The sequence below is a fragment of the Carassius gibelio genome, chromosome A3 (genome assembly GCF_023724105.1).
Source record: "Carassius gibelio isolate Cgi1373 ecotype wild population from Czech Republic chromosome A3, carGib1.2-hapl.c, whole genome shotgun sequence".
Lineage (NCBI taxonomy): Eukaryota > Metazoa > Chordata > Actinopteri > Cypriniformes > Cyprinidae > Carassius > Carassius gibelio.
Genome location: NC_068373.1, coordinates 34,018,493 through 34,041,839, shown reverse-complemented (window position 1 = coordinate 34,041,839; position 23,347 = coordinate 34,018,493). Strand labels below are relative to the sequence as shown.

General features: G+C 36.3%; 2 protein-coding genes and 1 long non-coding RNA gene across 7 annotated transcripts in view; 2 read left to right on the top strand and 1 right to left on the bottom strand.

The window, feature by feature from the left end:
• The first annotated feature begins 5,531 nt into the window (after positions 1–5,531).
• Positions 5,532–18,665, top strand: LOC127956759 (mucin-2-like). Of its 2 annotated transcripts, none has more exons than XR_008153634.1 (11): positions 5,532–9,660; positions 9,771–9,872; positions 10,071–10,177; positions 11,030–11,088; positions 11,178–11,323; positions 12,132–12,266; positions 12,636–12,678; positions 13,113–13,150; positions 13,248–13,344; positions 13,464–14,780; positions 17,684–18,665. XR_008153634.1 is itself a non-coding variant. In XM_052554944.1 (11 exons), exons 1-11 carry the CDS (start codon positions 6,219–6,221, stop codon positions 17,804–17,806), a joined length of 4,482 nt encoding a protein of 1,493 aa, XP_052410904.1. In that variant the 5' UTR covers positions 5,532–6,218; the 3' UTR covers positions 17,807–18,665. The 2 variants fall into 2 exon arrangements, 1 of the variants encoding a protein (XP_052410904.1); XM_052554944.1 differs by having other exon boundaries at positions 13,464–13,653.
• LOC127956789 (uncharacterized) overlaps positions 14,527–23,347 on the bottom strand; it is a 12,213-nt gene continuing 3,392 nt past the window's right edge. The window contains exon 3 of the long non-coding RNA XR_008153642.1: positions 14,527–14,823. This is a non-coding gene — a long non-coding RNA (uncharacterized LOC127956789). The remainder of the gene's footprint in view (positions 14,824–23,347) is intronic.
• LOC127956770 (MAGUK p55 subfamily member 3-like) overlaps positions 20,632–23,347 on the top strand; it is a 20,214-nt gene continuing 17,498 nt past the window's right edge. For all 4 annotated transcript variants that reach the window (XR_008153641.1, XM_052554977.1, XM_052554969.1 and 1 more), the window contains exon 1: positions 20,632–20,778. The gene's annotated coding sequence lies outside the window, so the exon portion shown is untranslated. The remainder of the gene's footprint in view (positions 20,779–23,347) is intronic.

Here is a 23,347-nt window from a genome sequence, read left to right as displayed (position 1 = left end):
AGTTTCTTCTTCTCCTCTCTTTCTCTTCTTCTTCCTTTTTTATATTAGAGGTTGTAAATCTGCCCCTTTAATTGGAAAGTAAAGGAGATGGTTCTCACTGCAGAACACAATATCCAGGGGGTGTGGTTGGATCCAGATCCAACTCCTCCCACATTACATATACCCAAACCTACCCGTCTCCACCCCCTGATCCCTAAACCCACCCATCTCCACCCCTAAACCTACCAATCTCCACCCCTAGATGTGGAACCAACCACACGCCCTGGATCTTGTGCTCTGCAGCATGGGACTACTGTAGTATAGGCCGACTGTGCTTTAATTGGATATGACTGACTGAGTCTAGTTGTACTAGTGCAGAAGTGCTTCTCCAGAGAACCATCTGTTACCTTAGAGTCATTTAGAGATTGGTAAGCCTGTGTAAGAAAGAATAAGGGAGAGTAGATGGCATTATAATAATTGGCTTGTTGTGTCTACACATCGCCGGAAAAAGAAGTGTTGTTAAGAAAAAAAAAATGGTGGTTCATTATTATTTAAAACCATAATTTAGCTCAAGTGCTATGTAAACCAAAAATGCTATAACTAGATGCTAAAAAAAAAATTGAGTGCTTCATGCTCATGCAAAAAAAAAAATCCTGCTAGTGTTTTGGTGTTGTGAATGTTTGCCAAGATGTTTGCTAAGAGGTTTAAAAGGCTTTCTTAGCTTGTTAGCAGGATGGGTTTGTTATCACGTTGCTATGTGGTTGCTAGTGTATAGGATTTGAGTTATCATTAATGGCTATAGCATGTTCCTAACTTAATGTTAGTGATTTGTTCAAGTACCAATAGTGATGATGTTGCTTAAAATTGAATCAGATATTAATTATTATTTTAATTCATGTCACAGCTCTATAAGTCCTTGTTAGGTAAATTTGCAGTCAGGGTTAATTTTGTATTGTTTATATACTTTGAGTAGATAGTAATATTACAGTATTTATTTTTTATTATAATTTGCTTTATTTTTAGATTTTTTTATTTTCATTTTCATTTTTGATGAAGCCAGTAATTTATTATTTATTTTATATTTAATAATAGGGCTGTGTTCTTTGTATTTTGTTTTCTTGTAGTTTTTTTGGCTAACTGTAAAAAAAAAAAAAAAAAGAATTTTCTGATATTCTAAGTACTTTTGCATACTGAATAATCGTATGTATATTCCCAATAACATATCTTTAAACAAAAAAGAGATAGAGGAACAATAATGTCACGACTGAGTAGGCCTATGTAACAATATTTGTGAGGAACGGTAACTAAATACAGAACACATGGAAGTTTCAGTGACCTTTTACAACTGCTTGTCCAAAAGTATTGTAGATCAGAAATGTGTCTTCTCTTTAGGGAACTGTAAACTATTTTGGTTATGTCAGCATGTAATTAAACATGATAAACAGCTGCCTGCGATTGGAAGATGCGCATGAATTTTCATATGCAAAAACCATTCTTGTATGTCAAAGTAAATGACAGATAAAGTAAGTTTGAACATGACAGGTCAAATTTATCTAGCTTTTATTGCAAAGAGAAGCTATCTAAGGCTCAAACATCAACAACTACAAATGTACAAAGCATGCTACTAATGGTACTAATAATCTTTTTTGTGCTTTTTGAAATTAAACTATCACTAAATGGCGTTTTTAAACATATTTTTATGGTTATAAAAAAATCAATACGTTAAAACATCAGATAATAGTGTTTGTAGACTGACGTACTATTCTACTCACACCCTTGCTGTAAAAAGATAAAGGTGTAAAGAAACGTCAGTTCTCTTTCCATTGTCGTTAAACATGATATGATTATATATATTTAAATAGTTTTAGCTGAAGCTGCTGTCCACAATTGTAAGTGTAGTGTATTTAACAGTTTGTCCGATAACCAAAACTCATCTTTGTCTATTGACTCGGATGAAGCATATTTTCTTACTTAACAAAGCACTTTTATTGAGTCATGGAGTGAATGGAGGAGATAATTAAACTATGAGGGCAATCAGTGCGTGTCAGAGAAAGTCAGACATGGTCTTTGTGTTGGGTTATGAGAAGATTGCATGTGTTTTAGAGAACCAGGATGATAGTGAGTGTGGGTGTGCATGTGTGTTTTTCTGTGGGAGGTGCGCAGTTGTTAGGTTTTCTTGATTCCTGACGTCAAGTTTGCTGCTTTGAAGCAGAGAGCCACGACTGCAGAAGTTCCCAGCCTCAGGACATTCCAGATCTGAATGTCAACCCCGACATGTCACTCTCTCCACACACACATAACCCATCTTATTTTGTTTTTGTTATACTGTCTAATCCTCAGTGTGTACATGTACGTTCTGACTAAAAATGTATTATTGGGTTATATTTAATATTGCTTCATAAATATCAGATACAATTACAACACATTAACTAACACATATTACACTTAATCTTATTGCCACATCACAAATCTAGTGGGTGTGTTTCTGTGTGAGAGGGAGTGAGACAAGCTCCAAGGTCATTTCATACCTGCCACACACACACACACACACACACGTAAGTTGAGAAATAGAAGGCTTACTGTGCATAGCAGTAGTGGAATTTGGGTAGAGGACAGGGTGTTGAGACATCAGTGACTTTGGTAACAGAAAAGAAGCAACTTGATTTCCTTTGACCTGAATGAATGCTTACTGTGAGCGTGTAGTTGAATTCTATGGCCACCCTTACAAATGTATCCACTGAGTTCCCTCAGGAGGCTAGAAGTCTTAATTAATTGACTAACTTAAACTGACAATAACTGAAGTTATTGGCTTTAATGCCTCACCTCTTATTTGATATTTTATAAGAATCCTTATTGAGCAAGTAATATAAACACTACGTTAACACGGCGTCTTAAGAACTAGTTTGACCAAATAACAGTTGACAAGGGGTAATCAGTCATACTTTCCTATTTAAATTAGACCTTTCTGTAACTGAATTTAAAAAGTTACTACTGGTCTCGAAGAAAATATTAATAATAAATGTATAACTTTTTAAGACTAGTCTAAGCAGGTTATGCAACTGGCAACAGGTTATGCAACTGGCAACTGATAATATCTATTGTATTATTTAAAATCTAGAGCAAATCAGACGTGACATGTTGAAATTTTAGGTTGATTATCAATTATTTGTTGATTTATTCCTTGTTTTGTTGAATATTTCTTATCACTTGTTTGACAGTCCTGTTGATAATAAAAAAGTGATTCTTAAATCAAATTGTATGACTTTACTTTTCCATTGACGTCAGTTAGGACTTAGCTAACTAAATATTGAATTAAATATTTTTGTCATTGCAAAGCTTCAAATAATTTAATAATAAGAGATCATATGTTTGTAATAAATGCAATTACCATAGTACATTCCAGTGAGATCACATCTGACCTGACCTCTGCTCTGGTCATAAGAGAAGTCTTATGTGCTTTTTGACCCAGACAGCCTCATTTCTCATTCAGACTTAGTTTCCTGGCTAATCACCCTAAGTCACACACTGCCCTTGTGAAAACAGAAAAGATGTGCTATTAATGTCATTGTTTAATACAAAATGCAGGATTAGTCAGTATTTTTTTAGCTGTATATATCTGTAGTATTCTTTACATAAAATGTACACACACACACACACAATTTATGTCGATACCATATACTTTTTTGGTATTTGGTAATTGAAATAATGTAATTTTTGGGAATATCCATTATGCTTCCACTTTTTTTTGTCCTCAGAATCTGATCAACTATGAAGGGAAACAGATGTTTCTCATTTGAATGTAGTGCCTCTGAGTCTGGTGGATCTCAACTTTTAAGCAATGCTGCCTTAAATCCACAGGGAATGTGAACGTGTTATTATTTGCTGAAAACATTGAGACATGGCCCATTGTATTTTCCATCTAAAGGTATCCATTAAACTGGATTTTCCTTTACCAAGGTCTCCTAACATGGGAGACATTAAAAGCAAAATAAATATTTGTACGACTTTTTGTGTGGTTTTCAAGTAATAAGACAAGCAGAATATAACTGCAGGTGTCCTTCGCCCCATAATGACTGTTTGTTCTTGAAAGCTAATGGAATTACTAACAGGATGCCATGCATGTTTTGTGCAGTTTTTGTGTTTGACAGTAAATAGTACTTGATTGACTACTGAATTAGTAACTGGGTGTGCCTGATTGGATTACATGAGACAGACTTACAGGAACTGAATGAAGATTGAAACTTGTGTTCCAAGATTGTATATACAGATGAAGTTACCATATCAGACAATGTGCGATTGCTTATTTTATAACTGGATACTTTCTCTTGTTGTTCTACTGTCTTTTGTGTGTTTTATGAAGTACAGTTGGGCTTTGAGAATTTTAGAGGAGCAGCTATTATACATATTATATATAGATTATTTTTATCTTTCTGCGCCACCAGTACTGCTATTTGATGGGAGTCTATTGTAATGTTGTCTAGCTCATACACAGTGGTGGGCGGAGTTAGTATAAATAACCTCTGCCAACAAGGCAGAGAATAGACACTCCGATAAATATTAGCACACTTTAGTTGAAGAATAAAGTTTAAAGACCTTTTGTTTTGACACACTGGCCATTTTTATTTATCTTATTTAATTCAGATATTTGTTCTTTCTCACATGCTATTTGTTCACTCTCACATGCTCATTTCCATAGTAATACCAAATATGTTACAAATAGCATGCTATACACAAAAACAAAAAACAAAAAACAAAAAAAAACAAACAAACGAGAATATAGGATTAACAAACAAATAAACAAAACTATTTGGGTTGTTTTGCAACCATATTCCAGAACAAAAGTTGGACGCATACTTTGTTGGCAACACCAGTCTATTAAATACATTATATGCATAATACCAAAGTATCATGTCCACAGATGGAGGTTAGATTAGTACTGGGTGTATTGTTTGTGGGGCAGTTGTGGCTTAATGGAATTGTAACCCAAAGGTTGCGGATTCGAGACAGTACCGGAAGGGATTGTAGACGTCACTTTCACTTTGGTTTTAGCGGTCAGTGAAATTTACCCAGCCATCTAATCCAATGGCTGGGTAGCACAAAAACTGCTTCTTATATATAGATACATATACATATACATACATACCCATAGACTTAAGTATGTCTAGCATGAATGGTATATAATTGCAAACTTCTATGACTTGAGACTCTTCAGACCAAATAATCAGGCGGGCAGCGGCACGCCTGAGCAGAACAAAGGTATCTCTAGTCATGTTTTAAACAATTAAAACAAGGAAACTGCAAGAAGCAACTAAATAGACGAAGACATCCATCTAGCATACTTGCATAGACAAACAACTAAAAAACTTTGCAGGCTGACACAGAATAAACATCTTAATATATAATGACTATGTGAATATATATATATATATACGTATAATGACTGTGACACATGCTCAGATAAAAAATTTTCATTTTAAGTTGCTTCTCAAATCTTTATGCAATCATCTTTTTTTCTGTTTCTGATTATGCATCTGTGGTCGACGACAGCAGTAACAAGCATTCCATCTGAGAATACAACTACATCATTTGCAAACAATGCCACAACCCCACTGCTGTCAACGCATGATGCTAGTAATGTCCCATCTCCACCTTCATCTACTCAAGGCAACGTGACAAGCTTATCTACAGTTGTACCAGAAAATGCTACCAGTTCATCAGCGATTACACCAGGAAATGCCACAGCTTCACCTGCGCCTGTAACAACAGCAGCACCCAGCACGACAAGTCCACTTGTGCCTACACCAGAGAATGCTACGAACCATCCTGTAACTTCCACAGACAATGCCACAACTGGTTCTTTACCGGAGGCAGGCAACAGCACAACCCCACTCCAAACTACAATAAGCAATGACACTACTCCTCCCATTAGCACACCAGGCAACAGCACAACTTCACCAATTATAACACCAATCAATGTCACAAATACAACGCAGAATACACCAGGTAATGCTACAACAGCAAACCTTGCCACAGCTCCACCCTTAACCACATATATTTCAAATCAAAATACACCAGGAAATAATGCAACAGTGAATGCTACCATACCACCCCTGACTACACCAGTAAATGCAACTGCACCACCTCCAACTACAACAGGGAATAATGCAATAGTAAACACTACCACACCACCCACAACTACACAAGAAAATAATGCAACAGTAAACACTACTACACCACCCATGACTACAACAGGAAATAATGCAACAGTAGACAGTACAACACCACCCATAACTACACCAATGAATGCAACTAGACCACCTCTAACTACACCCAGGAACAATGCAACAGTAAACGCTACCACACCACCCATAACTACAGAAGAAAATAATGTAACAGTAAACACTACTACACCACCCATGACTACACCAGGAAATAATGCAACAGTAAACATTACCACACCATCCATAACTGCACCAGTAAATGCTACTACACCATCTATAACTACACCAGGGAACAATGCAACAGTAAGCATTACCATTGCACCAATAACTACACCTGGGAATAATGCAACAGTAAACGTTACCACACCACATATGACTACACCAGTAAATGCTACTATATCACCTTTAACTACACCATGGAATAATGCTACAGTAAATGGTACCACACCACCCATGACTACACCAATAAATGCTACTATACCACCTTTAACTACACCAGGTAATAATGCAACAGTAAATGATACCACACCACCCATAACTACACCTGAGAATAATGCAACAGTAAACGTTACCACAACACCCATGACTACGCCAGTAAATGCTACTATACAACCTTTTACTACACCAGAGAATAATGCAACAGTAAATGCTACCACACAACCCATGACATCACCAGTAAATGCTACTGGACCACCTTTAACTACACAAGGGAATAATGCAACAGTAAATGGTACCACACCACCCATTACTACACCAGAGAATAATGTAACAGTAAGCAATACCACTCCACCAATAACTACACCTGGGAATAATGCAACAGTAAATGTTACCACACCACCCATGACTACACCAGTAAATGCTAGTATTCTACCTTTAACTACACCAGGGAATAATGCAACAGTAAATGGTACCACACCACCCATAACTACACTTGAGAATAATGCAACAGTAAACATTACCACAACACCCATGAATACGCCAGTAAATGCTACTATACAACCTTTTACTACACCAGACAATAATGCAACAGTAAATGCTACCACACAACCCATGACATCACCAGTAAATGCTACTGCACCACCTTTAACTACACAAGGGAATAATGCAACAGTAAATGGTACCACACCACCCATTACTACACCAGTGAATAATGCAACAGTGAGCAATACCACTCCACCAATAACTACACCTGGGAATAATGCAACAGTAAATGTTACCACACCACTCATGACAACACCAGTAAATGCTAGTATTCCACCTTTAACTACACCTGGGAATAATGCAACAGTAAATGGTACCACACCACCCATAACTACACTCGAGAATAATTCAACAGTAAACGTTACCACAACACCCATGACTACACCAGTAAATGCTACTATACAACCTTTTACTACACCAGAGAATAATGCAACAGTAAATGCTACTACACCACCCGTGACTACACCAGGGAAAAATGCAACAGTAAATGCTACCACACAACCCATGACGTCACCAGTAAATGCTACTGCACCACCTTTAACTACACAAGGGAATAATGCAACAGTAAATGGCACCACACCACCCATTACTACACCAGAGAATAATGTAACAGTAAGCAATACCACTCCACCAATAACTACACCTGGGAATAATGCAACAGTAAATGTTACCACACCACCCATGACTACACCAGTAAATGCTACTATACCACCTTTAATTACACCAGAGAATAATGTAACAGTAAGCAATAACACTCCACCAATAACTACACCTGGGGATAATGCAACAGTAAATGTAACCACACCACCCATGACTACACCAGTAAATGCTAGTATACCACCTTTAACTACACAAGGGAATAATGCAACAGTAAATGGTACCACGCCACCCATAACTACACCAGAGAATAATGCAACAGTAAACGTTACCACAACACCCATGACTACCCCACTAAATGCTATTACACCAGAGAATAATGCAACAGTAAATGTTACTACACCACCCATGACTACACCAGTAAATGCTACTATACCACCTTCAATTACACCAGGTAATAGCTCAACAGTAAATGGTACTACACCACCCATAACTACACTAGAGAATAATGCAACAGTAAACGTTACCACAACACCCATGACTACACCAGTAAATGCTACTAAACCACCTTTAACTACATTAGAGAATAATGCAACAGTAAACGCTACCACACCACCCATGACTACAACAGGAAACGATGCAACAGTAAATGCTACCACACAACCCATGACCTCACCTGTTAATGCGACTGCACCACATTTAACTACACAAGGGAATAATGCAACAGTAAATGGTACCACACCACCCATTACTACACCAGAGAATAATGCAACAGTAAGCAATACCACTCCACCAATAACTACACCTGGCAATAATGCAACAGTAAATGTTACTACCCCACCCATGACTACATCAGAGAATAATACAACAGTAAATGCTACTACACCACCCATGACTACACCAGAGAATAATACAACAGTAAATGCTACTAAACCACCCATGACTACACCAGGGACCAATGCAACAGTAAATGCTACCACACCACCCATGACCACACGAGTAAATGCTACTGCGCCCCCTTTAACTACACCAGGAAACAATGCAACAGTAAACGCAACCATACCACCTATGACTACACCAGGGAACAATGCAACAGTAAATGCTACCACACCACCCATGACCACACAAGTAAATGCTACTGCGCCACCTTTAACTACACCAGGAAACAATGCAACAGTAAACGCAACCATACCACCTATGACTACACCAGGGAACAATGCAACAGTAAATGGTACCACACCACCCATTCCTACAACAGTAAATGCTACAACACCACCTTCAACTACACCAGGAAACAATGCAACAGTAAACACAACCATACCACCTATGACCACACCTGTAAATGTTACTACACCACTTCTAACTACATCAGTTAATAGCACAACAGTTAATGCTACCACACCACCCATGACTACACCAGGGAATAATGAAACAACAACAGTAAATGCCACTACACCACCCATCACTACTCCAGTAAAGTCTACCTTGCTACCCCTAACTACATCAGGGAACAATGCAACAGTGAATGCCACCACACCACCCATGTCTACAACAGCAAATGCTAGTACACCACCCATCACTACTCCAGTAAATGCTACTACACCACCCCCTACTACACCAGGGAACAATGCAACTGTAAATGTTTCCACACCATCCATCACTACTCCAGTAAATGCTACTTCACAACCTCAAACTACACCAGGGAACAATGCAACAGTAAATGCTACCACACCATCCATAACTACACCAGGAAACACTACAACAGAGAATGCTACCCGACCACCTCAGTCTACACCAGGAAATGCTACTACACCCATAACCAACTCAACAACTGGACCCACTGTCTCTACCACTAACCCAACTAACACTACAACCACACCAGGTGTGTTTGAATGAATGAGTTGCATGATTGTGCATTGCTGAATTGAGTAATTCAGAGTTCACAACTGCATTTAATAAGTGACATGACATCTATTGTTTTTCTTCTTTCAGCTACCTGTCCTGCGGTGCCCTGCCCACCGCTGAGTGTCTGTGTGAACTCCACCTGTCAGTGCGTGACAGGATCTATTCCTTTAAATAACGCCTGTGTTGAAAGTAAGTATCTGATGCCAAGCCTCTGCCCACTTATACTTTTTCTTACACTGGGCCATGGGACATTACAAAAATCCTTCTATATTTAATTAGTATATAATTATATGATTATAGTAATTATCGGGAAGAATCTTTGTAGGAAAAAATCTAAAAAGACAATCACTTTAACACCCCCGCCTCACATTCTGTGTTTATTTCCAGCTAAAACCTTCACTAGTTCACTTCGAGTGAACCGCACTTTTGTAGATGCTATGAATGATCCCAAATCACCTGAATTCCAGGAAACTGCTAAAGAGATAATTGCTGCGGTAGGTCACAAACTTTCAACTTTACCATTTCACTTGTTTACTTCTGTACACTGATTTATTTCCATTACATGTGCAGTTAGTACTATGTAGGGTGACCATATGCTCCGTTCATACGGGACACGTCCCAGCCAGGATTTTAATATTGCCTAAAATATCCAGGTTTTGGCTATTTGTACTGTGCAGGTACATTTGATCGTTGTGATACATTCATGAGAGCTATAAAGAGCAGAGCAGACGGCTCCTTATGCTTTTGAATCGCTTTTACATGCATGTTCGTTCGTTTGACTTGAAGGATTGTGGTGCACTTCGTTTTTGTTCTTTTTGGATTTGTGCGCAGCGACTCTTCAAGTCAATCGAACGAACAAACACGTGCGCATATTTGCATAGCTTTGATTGTTCCCTCTAGATCTCACCTTCTCACACGCAGCCCCACGATTGGTCGACTATGTACAATACCTGCATGTTATTGGTCAAGCTGCTCTGGATGTTTAAGGCATTATTAAAATTCTGGCTGGGACGTGTCCCGTATGAACGGTGCATATGGTCACCCTAGTACTATGGAATTAATAATTTATTTAATAACTCAAAATAAAGATTTTAATACAAATTTGGATAAAGTTATGTAAATCGTGTGTGTGTGTTCTTAGATACTATATTCAACTTTGAAATAAATTTGAAATATTACTCTAGATTGCTTTGGTAGTACAGACTGTTTTAGTTTAATTGTCATGACAATAAATCTTTGGACTGTCAAAGTAATAAAAAAACAAACAAAAAAAAAAACTATATGCTGGATATCCTTCATTCTCTCAGTGAGCCTAAATAATCACTCTTTCCTCCCTTTTGCCATAGGTAAATGAAGCTCTGCATAACCAGCCAAACTACATTAACAGCATAGTAATTAAACTGATGTAAGTGAACCTTTGAAAAACAGTTCTTAACCACAGCTCTTACATGTATCATATTTGCAAATTACTAATCCCTTTGTAAATATGTCCAGGTCTGGCAGTATAGTGGCCTCAGTAAACAGTTTTTTTGAGCCCAATTCTCCAGTCACACAGGAATCGGTTATATCTGCCATGAATACTGCTATAAGTGATTGTAAAGTGACCAACTGTGGCATTCTTGCTAATGCTGAATACGCTGGTGAGTGGCTTGAAAATATGTACTATTTAAGATGTGATATGAACAGAGAGAAATAGGTGTTTTACTGCATGTCTATAAAGAAAACTATACAATGCATTGTACTGGTTCCACAAATAAACTGCTTTCACATAATTGTATAAAACAATTTTCACTTTAAATCATTATTTATTTACATTACTTGACAAACATTCTAAACATTAATTCCCGTTTAGGCAACAAATTACCTTCAGAATGTTAACATCAACAGCGGGTAGAAAATGTAAAGTTAATTTCCACAAAGATTGTTAAAGCAGCTTCTCTTTGCAGTTGTATTAAACTGCAAAAATAGTTTTCCCTCAAATAAGAATAAAATACAGTGCCAGTGCACAAACATGGAGTGTTTAGAGATGTTTAGCCATGACTCTGGCCATGTTTTGGAATTTTGAATAGTTTAGAACACATAAAAGATTGTTTTTCTATATCTCTAAAATGTACTGGAGTTTTCTACATAATATACTTTTCAAGATGCTGATATGAACACTATGCCACACATGCTATTCATCTAAAACAAATTATTGCTAAACAATTTCATTTATTTTGAATTGATTTGCATTTGTTATAGTTATAATTCATGTCGCATTTTATGACTTTATATTAATTTAGAGACTAAACTGAATATTTATATATTTAGAAATTGATTTGTTATATTGTAGCACCATTTAAATTTAACCAGTGAAGGTAAAAGGACCAAAGAGAGACTTTCCATCATACATCTATCTAAACAACTAGCCACTAATATGTTGTCTGTCTCCCTGTCTCTTTTTTATAGCTACCGACCTGTGTGCGCAAGTTCCTCCTCCTTGTGATACTAACACTACAACGTGTGAGGCCAAAGATGGGACCCCTGTTTGTTCCTGTAAACCTGGCCATGTATCTAGCCAATACCAGACCAGAAGCTGTAGAGGTGAGCATGTGTCTTTATTACTCGATTTCTGTAGAGTACCATCTGTGTTTGTGTATGCATATCATAATCATCCGTGACCTTTGAGTTTGCTGTGGTTTTATCCATGGTAACAGACAAATGAATCCTGGTCAGCTGAGATAATACAGTACACTCACTAAACATTAAACACACGAAGAATGAATAAAACAAATATAATAAATAAATAAATAAAAGGATAAACAAAAGTAATATAGTTTCATTGCCAGAAAGAAGTGTGTTTGGCAGATTTTATGGCGAATTTAAACTGATCCATAGTTTAGTTCATTGTTTTTCTGTCTGCTTCAGCGTCTTTCTATGACTCAGTCTATTAACTCTCTACTCTTTTCACAGTTTGCCCTAGTGGCTACAAAGCGCAAGAGAACGAGTGTGTTAGGTGAGTACCATTTCATTTCTTTGTTCTTAATAAACGCACTCTCTTACACATCATCTCTTAAACTACAATAAAAACTGTTTTATGTTTGTTCAACAGGATAAAAAATTACAGTGTTTAAATAAAAGAGATTTTCAGTGATGGCGTCCATTTGTAGGCTAACCTCGAAGGCCTTAAAATAGAGGTTTTCATTTGATTAAAACAAGGTAGTTGTGTAATTTATCTGTTCCAGTAATGTGAACCATATTCATACCTCAAAGAAGATAGTTCAGGGATACTAAATGTCTTCCTTGTTACAAACTAAACTGCTCTTTTCAATAGTTGAGTGTATCATCAGTATGTTTGTTATAGAAACTACTGCCCCCTTGTGTCAAGGCAATATTACAACAGCCACATCACTGTTTCAGCATGTTTATGTCCTTTTTCTTTTTAAACAGATGTCCATTTGGCTATTCTGGATTCAACTGTGATGACTGTAAGATATTATTATTACTGTATTTCCTCATTTTTAAACATTAAAGTAATTAAGTGTGTATATGTGTAATGTCTAATGAGCTTGTCTCTCTGCATAGCCTCTTTGTTGGCTCTAGTGGTGGTGGCGTGTGTGTTAGGAGGAATTCTACTCATTGTGATTTTGGCAGTTCTAATCTACATCTGTGTGACTCGTGGGTGAGTGTTTATGATCAGGTCAAGTATAGGGCGTGCATTTCAGTGTCTCTATGCAAGTCTTTTATGATTGTTTAGAGATGAACATTTTCCAATTTGTGTGTTTATTACTTATTTCACAGCAAGAAGTCATCAAACAGCAATTATTACAGCACTCCGTACCCTGCCGAGGAGTTCCAGGCCACATGGCCCTCTCAGAACGTCACCCATATTCCTCGTGTCACTCTGACATCTAATTCCAGCACTGATGCCACTGGCAACAGTCTAGAGATGGCTGAAGGGCCAAGCAGGAAAGGCCACAGTAATGGATTGGTGAGTGTCTCCTTCCGTTCAAAACTTCACAAATAAACTATAAACCAGTTAAACCATTTGATTCTTAGAGCAGTCACACTTATCTTTAACTTACAGTGGGGTTTGTATCAATTCAAAGACTAGCTTATTTGTGGACCTTTTTCACTGAATAATAAATTATTGTAAAATTAAGTTACTGTAAGATACTTTAAGGATGCATAAGCACTACTGTTCAATCTGGGGTCAAGTTCCAACTGTTTTCAACCTTGATAACAAAAGTTTATTAGCAACAAATCAGCATATTAGATAAATTGACACTAAAGATTGAAAATTCAAATTTGTCATCAATAAATTAAACTTTTAAATATAAAGTTATTTTAAATTGTATTTTTTTCACAATATTTTTTTACTGTATTTTATCATCAAATAAATGGTAAACAAGAGTTTTTTCAAAAACCATTAAAAATCTAACTGACCCCCCAACATTTGCAGTAGTCTAAAATTATATTATTTATATACTATATGGCATATAATATATTATATATTACTAATAATTATACCTCTTTTTTTTATATCATTCTAAGAATTGCCCCACTGTAAGTTACAAAAAATTCTTCCATTAATCCTGCATGTATCTCATATTTACACTAACAATAGTATCATCTGCCACCACTAACAAATACTAAATATATTGTTCAATCAAACCCTTGTCCATTTCCAAATTTACTCTGCTTGCCAAACTGAACTACAATACTCCTAATTGATCCAACGATTGGATTATTCTAATTTTCTCTGATGAATTACTTGACTGAATGACTGAAGTCCATTATGAGCAGTTGTAGTCATGACAAGGCCACATATTAAGGAAGTCTATTGCATTAATGAAACAACTGCTTTTGTGGTTAGCAGAAAGCTAACAGTAGTACAAAGTACTACAGATTTAATAACTTTAATGTTTGAAATCATAATTTTATCATAATGGATGTACAAGTTTTGTGATTGGTTTGCTCATAAACAAACCTCTTTGTGTGTGTGTGTGTGTGTTTGTGCACGTATTTGTGGTCACTTTGTTGTGTTTGTGGTATCCCGTATATGGGCTTGATTTCTCCTCACTCCAAACACAATGACTGTAGAAGATTGGAGGAAAGGTAAGTCACCGACTCCTGGTGTGTCCTGGTGCATCGTCAGGGACTGTAAAAGACAAAGACAGTCCACTGATATGTATATGAATGCATAACATACTGGCCGTGGTTCCACCTTAAACTTAAAAAGGCCAATTGAATTGAAGCACTCAACATGATGGCTGTAGGAATGGAAGCCCTGTCAAAATATACATCTTAAATAAATGCTGTTATTTTTATCTATTTGTCAAAGAATCCTGAAAAAAAATAATCATTTTCTACAAAAAAATATTAAGTAGAACAATTGTTTTTAACATTGATAATACTAAGAAATGTTTCTTGAACAGCAAATGAGCATATTAGAATGATTTCTGAAGGATCATGTGACAGCTACGTATACAGTAGTCAACCTTTGAAGTGGACAAAAAAAAGAGTTCAAGATGTTCAAATGTTGACTACTATATATGCACCTCAATAATCCATTAGAAATAGGGCTGATAAACGGCGTTATAGGTTCAATTGAGCTCGATCTGAATGAAAATCAGTGTAGACCTTTTCTAATCTGATCGAGAGAACACATGTTAAAACTTGATCAGATTGAAAACCGATACTGAAAAGTACTGTGTGTATGCAATGACATAGAAATGCTCATCATCCCCTAATTAGTAAGTTCTAATTAGATAAATATTAAGTCTAGTCTTTAATAGAGTTGTTCCGATTCCGATACTAGTATCGGAAATATCTCCGATACCACAACAAATTCTGGCATCGGCATCGGCGAGTACATGAACCCATATACCGATCCGATACCATTTTCTTAAAAAAGACCTAGTTATGACCGCAAGCTTTGCCTAACCGCTGCACGGTTCTTCTTCGCTGCTCAAAATGCATTGAAAACACAGGAAGTTGTGCTGTGTTGCCACAAGCAACCCCTGTTTAGAGCAGCGAAGAAGAAATGAAAACGCGTTAGCAGCCCTGATCTATATATGACTGGATCACTCATCACATTCTAAACTGCCAAAAGACAGTGAAGCCGCTACTATATTATAGATCAGTGGTTAGCAGTATGTCTCTGTAGTACCGGTAGTTACAGACTCTCGAGTATATTCAGTACCGGCAACTGCGTTCAGTCGCTTCCGTGTAAGTCAAAACGCAGGGCTCCAGACAGTAGCCGAATATATACTAGTGTCTGTGAATATTAAACTGCAAAATACTATTTAAATATTACTCCCGCAAAATCTACATCTCTGTGGGTGACTGGCACAGATGCGCGAGAGCTCGCTGTTTTGTAGTCTCTGCTGTGTGTCATGAGGACACGAACGCATAAACCGTCACTTCATGAGAATTTACCGTTTCATTTGAGAATACTGTCATATCATAAACACAGACACTCAAAGATCTTCATGGCAGCCCATTAAAATAAATGTTTGGTTTACATGAGTAAATTGACAATATATAAAGCTACTGTTGTAGCCTACAGTAATAATAATACATCTCTATAATAATAATAATTATGCCTAGATGGTTGCTTGTTTTTTACTTGTTTTTTACTTGTTAGAGATTATCTGATTAATAGATCTTTTTTTATATTCCTAGACTTATTTGTTGCAGTTTTTTTATACAGTTATATTGTAAAACTTAAATACCTTTTTTAGTTTGCGGTGTTAGATTTTTGGCTGCATTTGAAGTTCTTTTTTGCATAAGAAAATAAATAATACTGTCAAATTCATGTTAGATAATAAAAATACTGTAATAAATACAGTAGTTCACCATGTATTTGTTCATGTTTTATTGAGGGATCTGTCTGAAGCACACCATAAAAAAATTCTAGCAATTTACACAGGGCTAGTAGTATATACAGCTGTATATACAGATATACACCCAGGTATCGGATCAGTACTCGGTATCGGCCGATACCCTGAGCCCAGGTATCGGAATCGGTATCGGGAAGAGAAAAAGGGTATCGGAACATCTCTAGTCTTTAAAACAAAGAAAGAAAGCAATGACAGGAGAATAGTATGTGCAAACGGCAGGAATTCTCTGTATATCTGTGCTCATGTCAAAAGAACAAATACAATACTGAAGCTTGTGATATAAACGGTGCACATCAACCCAATCACTTTATGTAATGTTCATGTAAACACTATGTTTGGATTCTTCAGTCAGATTTTATTCTGATTGAAACAAAAAGTGTCCAAGTAAACATAGCCACTAAAGATTCAGCTCTGCCATCACAGGAATAAATTACATTTTAAACTAATAATATTTAGTGATATAACTATTTTTACTGTATCAAATAAATGCAGCATTGGTTAACATATGAGACCATTAAAACAACTACCAGACCCCAAACTTTTAATGTTCGTTATTGAAATGTATTTCAACAAACATTGACATAAATCATGGTCTTTCACGGCTTGTATGGTTGAAATCTGTGTTACAAATATGGCTGCCAAGTAAACTGACTTGCCTTAAAGGGACTTTAGTGTCCAAGTTCTTTCATGTAAAGGAATATTCTGGGTTAAACACAACTTAAAAGTGTAAGCGAGTACCTTCTGCAGCATTAACATCACCAAAATAATGAATGTACCACCAAAATCACCTTCGTGATCACCCACGTATTTAACCTGGAAAGAATATTCCTTTATTTTCCTTTCATTTCCTCTTTTCTCTTTGTGACTGGCATCATTATTTCCCAACGCTATATACTGTGTGACTCTGAAGTGAATTACTGTTACGTTTGGGATGAAATCTTGATTTTGATGTCTGGTTTGACCTGTTTGCATGCCATCGTAAGCTTTGCATGAATTTTTAAGCAGGTAATTATGATTTTCCTGCATGCTGGTATAAGAAGTGATGTGCTGAGAGAATGAAGGGTTCTGGGTTGTGTTAACCTCTATGTGTCTAATATGGACTTGTTTCTTCTGCAGTCGGGCTCGTATGACCTCAGAACAGATGGCATGAGGACCTTTAAGGACATAAACCCCACACGGTACTCTTATCTGACGGGTCAAGAAAACCCCTACTTCATACAAGGAGACGAGAAGAGATGAGGAAAACAACAGAGAAAGCCAGTGAGAAGTAAGAGGACAAGAAAAGAGTGCAATAAAGACATGATTTTAAAAAGGCCTTGGATCAAAATGTTTCAGGAACGTTAACAATGTCAAAACCAAACTGTTGATCACAGACTCCAGGTATATACATAAACGGCATTTGAAAGATACTGTTTTTCTGCACATTTCATATTCAGTGTTTTGTTATATGACAGAGATCATGCATATGTTACGGTGGTTTTCAACTCAAAATACATTTTACATTATTATTAAGTACAAAATATCAAACCATATTTTGGCACATTTGATTAAAATTTCTTATCTGTGGAAGCAGTAAGGGCAGATTTTACAGTGTAGTCCAGTAATTCTGATGCATCTAATCTATATTCTGACAGTTACTGCACTTTGTAGGAGAGAGCATGTCATGTCATGTTGGTGTTTTAAGTTATATCTATCAGAAAGCTTCTGATACTTTCAGTTCTTAAGTTTTGGGGGCAATCCATCTTTCCCAAAGAATGTATTTATTTTATGCCAGGACAATGCATGCCACCAGAAATTGATCTCTGTGCCTGACTGCAATGTTGTCTTTTGAATAGGAGAATTATGCAATAATGAGAAGTTCTCAACCATGTCTCCTCTGTAGTCGTGCCAATACTTATATTTATTTAAATCAGAACATGATGTGGTTTACTTAGCTGTCTGTTTGCTTCATATATATATACTTATTTATGTGTAACTGGGATATGTATCATACATAAAGCTTTTGTAAAAAAAGAAAAAAGCTCATTGGAAAAAGTGATTCAACCTGTTCTTTATATTGAAAGAAAATAAATGAATAATTAATATGTATTCTCTACAATTTGTCCAGTTGTTCTTATGCCTCCATATGTGCATATACACATTTGCACAATACATATTTGTTTATTATGATTTTGTTTTCCAGTATTGATATTTTTAAATGTGAAAAACTGTTGGTTTATTCGCTTTTTTAGCAGTAAAGCAGTAAAAACATAGGATCTGTTTTATTCGATAACAATCAATCAGTATACAAATACATTTTCAAATTCATCGTGTTAAATTCTTAAAAGTTGGTCAGAAGAAATGGGAAAGTCCTGGAATATAAAAGACAATCCATAAAGAAGCAACCAACATACAGGGTGACAGGGGGGATCTTGTAAATCTTTTCCTTAGAGTCAGATCAGGTGTAACAGATGTCTCTGAATTAATTAGACAGAAGCCCCAAAACAAGCCTTTCGACCCATGATGACCCCTGCAGCTATTAATGATTGGCTATGACTGAAGAACATCTGTATTATTCATGCAAGGTTACAGTGTCAGAAAGCACCACATGGCCCTATCAAAAACGCACAGTATGTTTAAACCTATAACAAGCCTGTTATTAATCTAAGACTTCATGTTTCCAGCAAAGATGAGACTTACTAGCAAGTCTATCCACATTTGTATTATTTAGTGGTGTAGAATTTGGCACGTTGATTTTATAATCATGTTCAGGTTATAAATTTGTTTTAGATGGCTTATATCACATATCTGAGCTCAAACATACACTGGGTTTACTTGCAAAAATGTTTCTTTCTTAATTGAATGCAAAATTGTTCATTACAATCACTGTAAAATAAATAAATAAATAAATAAATACACAAATGGATAATATTGTGGCAAAACATTACCACAACAAAATGCAAGTGAAGCTCAAAATATGGGTAACACATCAGTGATAACTTAATACAGGAAATTACAGAAAAGTATACAGAAAATACTTTGAGCTCTATTTATGGACTTTAGTTTATTAAGTTTATATTTTAATTTATACATACATTAAACATTTTCATTATTTATTTAACATACATTTAACATTAACATTTATTCATAACTTTTTCATTAGAAGTTATATTATAGGTTTTATATTTAATAGTTTAATAAGATTTCAATTAAAAAGATCAGTTTTTAATACAAACACTTTCATTACAAGTTATAATATCAGTGACTGACAAATCAGTTAAACACAAATTACACTACTAAAAAGAAATTACGTTTTTAAAAAGAATGAAAGAAAAATGAAAAAGTAAACAAACATTCAGTATTTGCATAGAGTTGATGATAAAATTCACAGATTTAATTGATTCATTTATAGGTTTATCAGTTTTATCTGATTCCTAAACAATAAAGAATCATGTTCTTTTTTACATTTATTCATTTATTTATCCGTATTTTATTTTTATTTATTTATTTATTTATTTTAAAACAAGATTCTAAATCTTTCTGTTTATGCCCATGTTTGATAAAAATATAAAAATAAAATCCATATTTTCTATATGGTCTCATGTTTTGAACCCTACTGCACCAGAGATGAAATCCACACTACATCTCAGAACCACACTTAACCTCTGAGCTCTTCTGGACGGTGGATTGATCCATCTACATGCACAACAAAGAAACTGCAACAATCTCACATACACACACATATAAATATGCTGCATGCCCATGGAAGAGAGAAGAGGGGGATGGGGAGAGCCTTTTTTCTCTTTCTCTACATCCATGTCTTCCATCTGACAGCTCAAGTGAACACAATAATCTAAATAGAGAAAAAAGAAAAGACACAGAGGGTGGGAGGGTGAGAGATGCCCACTGGAGGCAACACGGCAACCTCTGTGTCTTACAATGCCCACCTGCATCTGTCTCTGATACAATGGCAGCAGAGAGAGACAGAGAGAGAGACTAGCTGGGGGATACTGGATGAACGGAGGAGAGAAGGGGAGGAGGGAGGACAGAAAGGGGAGGGGGTATGTGTATGTGTGAGGAAGAGAGAAAACCACAGAGAGACAGAAAGAGAAGCGACAGACGGCAGAGGCGGCAGCCGGAGGAAGAGTCACAGTCAAAGGATCAGTAAGGCAAACGCCTGGGAACGACAGATCCAGAGAAACAGAATAAAAGAGAGGAAGACGTAGTCAGAGGTAGGCGGTTCCTTTCTATAACCTTCATTTGCTTCATTAAACCAGAGCTAAACACAAAGCCAGGCCCAGCATGCACTGCATGAGATCATGTGTGTGATTGTATGTGTGTTTTGGAGATTATCTCATCTAGAGGGGCTTTATTTTCTCTCGGAGCCAATCAGTGGCATATGTGCAAATCAGCACTGCACTGCAGATGGAGAAGAGAGAGATTCAGAAGAAGAGAAAGACTGAAATGGGGAGAGAGAGAGAGAGAGAGTAAGGATACATTAGGCATCTGAGTAGAGAAGAATGTACTGATGCTTTCACAAGATTGCTGAGGAAAACGAGCCAATCTGTTTCCATTATTGATAGTAAGAGTCCATCAATTTGTTCACTCTTTGTCTGAGGTGCATGTGCTCCTGCAACAATGTAAGTGAAACAGAATTAGGTCACTGCGAGTTGAATTCTAATGGGCTGGCTCTGTTTGGAAGTGGGTGCAGGGTTAGAAAATTGTTGTTTGTGCCAAAACACTGTGTGTTTGAGTTTGCTTTATGACAACAGGCAGTTGAACTATTAATGAATTTGCACTTGCAAAATAGCCTCCAGGCAAAACATTCCTCTAAGATCAATGCACGTTTTGAAGATGGTCCAGGAAAACATTCAAACAGATGTCTATTGTCTACAAATGTCTTGCTGTCTTTCTAATCTGTAACAAAAGGTGATTCTGTGTGATCGGGGACCTTTCAGCCCAATGGTCAGCCTATTATTAATAAATCCCATTTGACACTGATATTAAATATTTCTCAATATTTCTTCAATATGCATCACTTTTATCTTCAGAAGCCCTAAATAATAAACACTCACTTGATGTCATAACATTGTTTTCGATAGATCAGTGGTTCTGATCAAACATCCAAGGGAACATTGAAGTTTACGTTAAAAATGTAAATGAATACTTAAAATGCTAAAAACACAAAGCTACGTTTGTTCCCTTTAATAAGTAGCATATTTTAATCTGTTCTAGTGTGATTAAACATTGTTATTTGAAACAAGATGATATCATGACCTGACAAATGACTTAAATACCAAATCTTGTTAAATACAGATGTGCATAGAAGTTTATTCAATCTTATCGTTTTTATTTTATCTTAAAGTGTCATATTATTTCAGACCTCACATTCACTTAACCGGTACTGGATCAAAATTTAAACTTGGGGGATATAGAAACTCTTCTAACAATCCGTTACATGCTTCTATCTCTGTCTGTGAAAACCTATCCGTTTCTTATATTAACCTTACTGAAATCTCTCAACTAGTATAACAGTTTAAAGAAACCAAATCCCATGCCAAGCAGCTCTACACCTGCTTTCAACTGCGTAAGCAAATAATTAATTATGATTATTTGCCCATCAGTCATAGGCAGCATCAGCTAACTTACAGACCAGGGCCGTAGTTGGGGTATGTGGGGCCACAGTGCAGGTTGTACCCATGGGCCCTGTTTGAAATTGTGTAAAATAAATAAATAGAACAAAGATAGGAATTAAACAATGTTTAGTTTTTTCAAGGTTTTAGGAATTCAGGTTCAGGAAATGAATAATCAAATGTAAAATAGCATTTGCATAGTCTCTTCACTATAAATGAAATATAAATTAGTTGTTGTTAAAACTACAAAGTAATTCAGTCAAGAGACGCGAGTGAATATTATTCCTGCATTTTAACAAATTCACTTTCAGCAGATACATCAACTGCTCACAGGCAAAACATACTTCTGTGCTCTATAGAATATAAAACCCCATACAAACTTTAAAGGACAAGCCCACTGATACAGTACCATTCAAAACTCTTTAAAAAACTTAATATTAATTAAATGAATGCTTTTATGCACGGACGAATTCAATTTTTATAAAAAGTGACAGTAAAGATATCTATAATGTTATACAATAGTTGTATTTCAAATAAATGCTGTTCTTTTAAACTTTATATTCATCAAAGAATAGAACCGTATCATGAGAAAAAGAAAAAAGTGAAAGTGAAAGTGACATTCAGCCAAGTATGGTGACCCATACTCAGAATTTGTGCTCTGCATTTAACCCATGCGAAATGCACACACACAGAGCAGTGAACACACACACACTGTGAGCACACACCCGGAGCAGTGGGCAGCCATTTATGCTGCGGCGCCCGGGGAGCAGTGTGGGGTTCGATGCCTTGCTCAAGGACACCTAAGTCGTGGTATTGAAGGTGGAGAGAGCTGTTCATGCACTCCCCCACCCACAATTCCGTCCGGCCCGAGACTCGAACTCACAACCCTTCGATTGGGAGTCCGACACTCTAACCATTAGGCCACGACTAAAAAAAATAAGCATCACAACCTTTTTTAACTGATAATAATTAGAAAATGTTTCTAGAGCACCATATCAGTCCCAAACTTTGAAATGGTGAATATCCCATTTAAATTTCCTGTTTCAAGTAAAGCTGCACTTGTCAAGCAATTGTTTTCCACTGCTGGAAAAAAAAAAAAGAGTTCCATCCTGAACTCAGACCATTGGTTAAATTGTCAAATTGCTGCTCAAACAATGACTAATTGTTT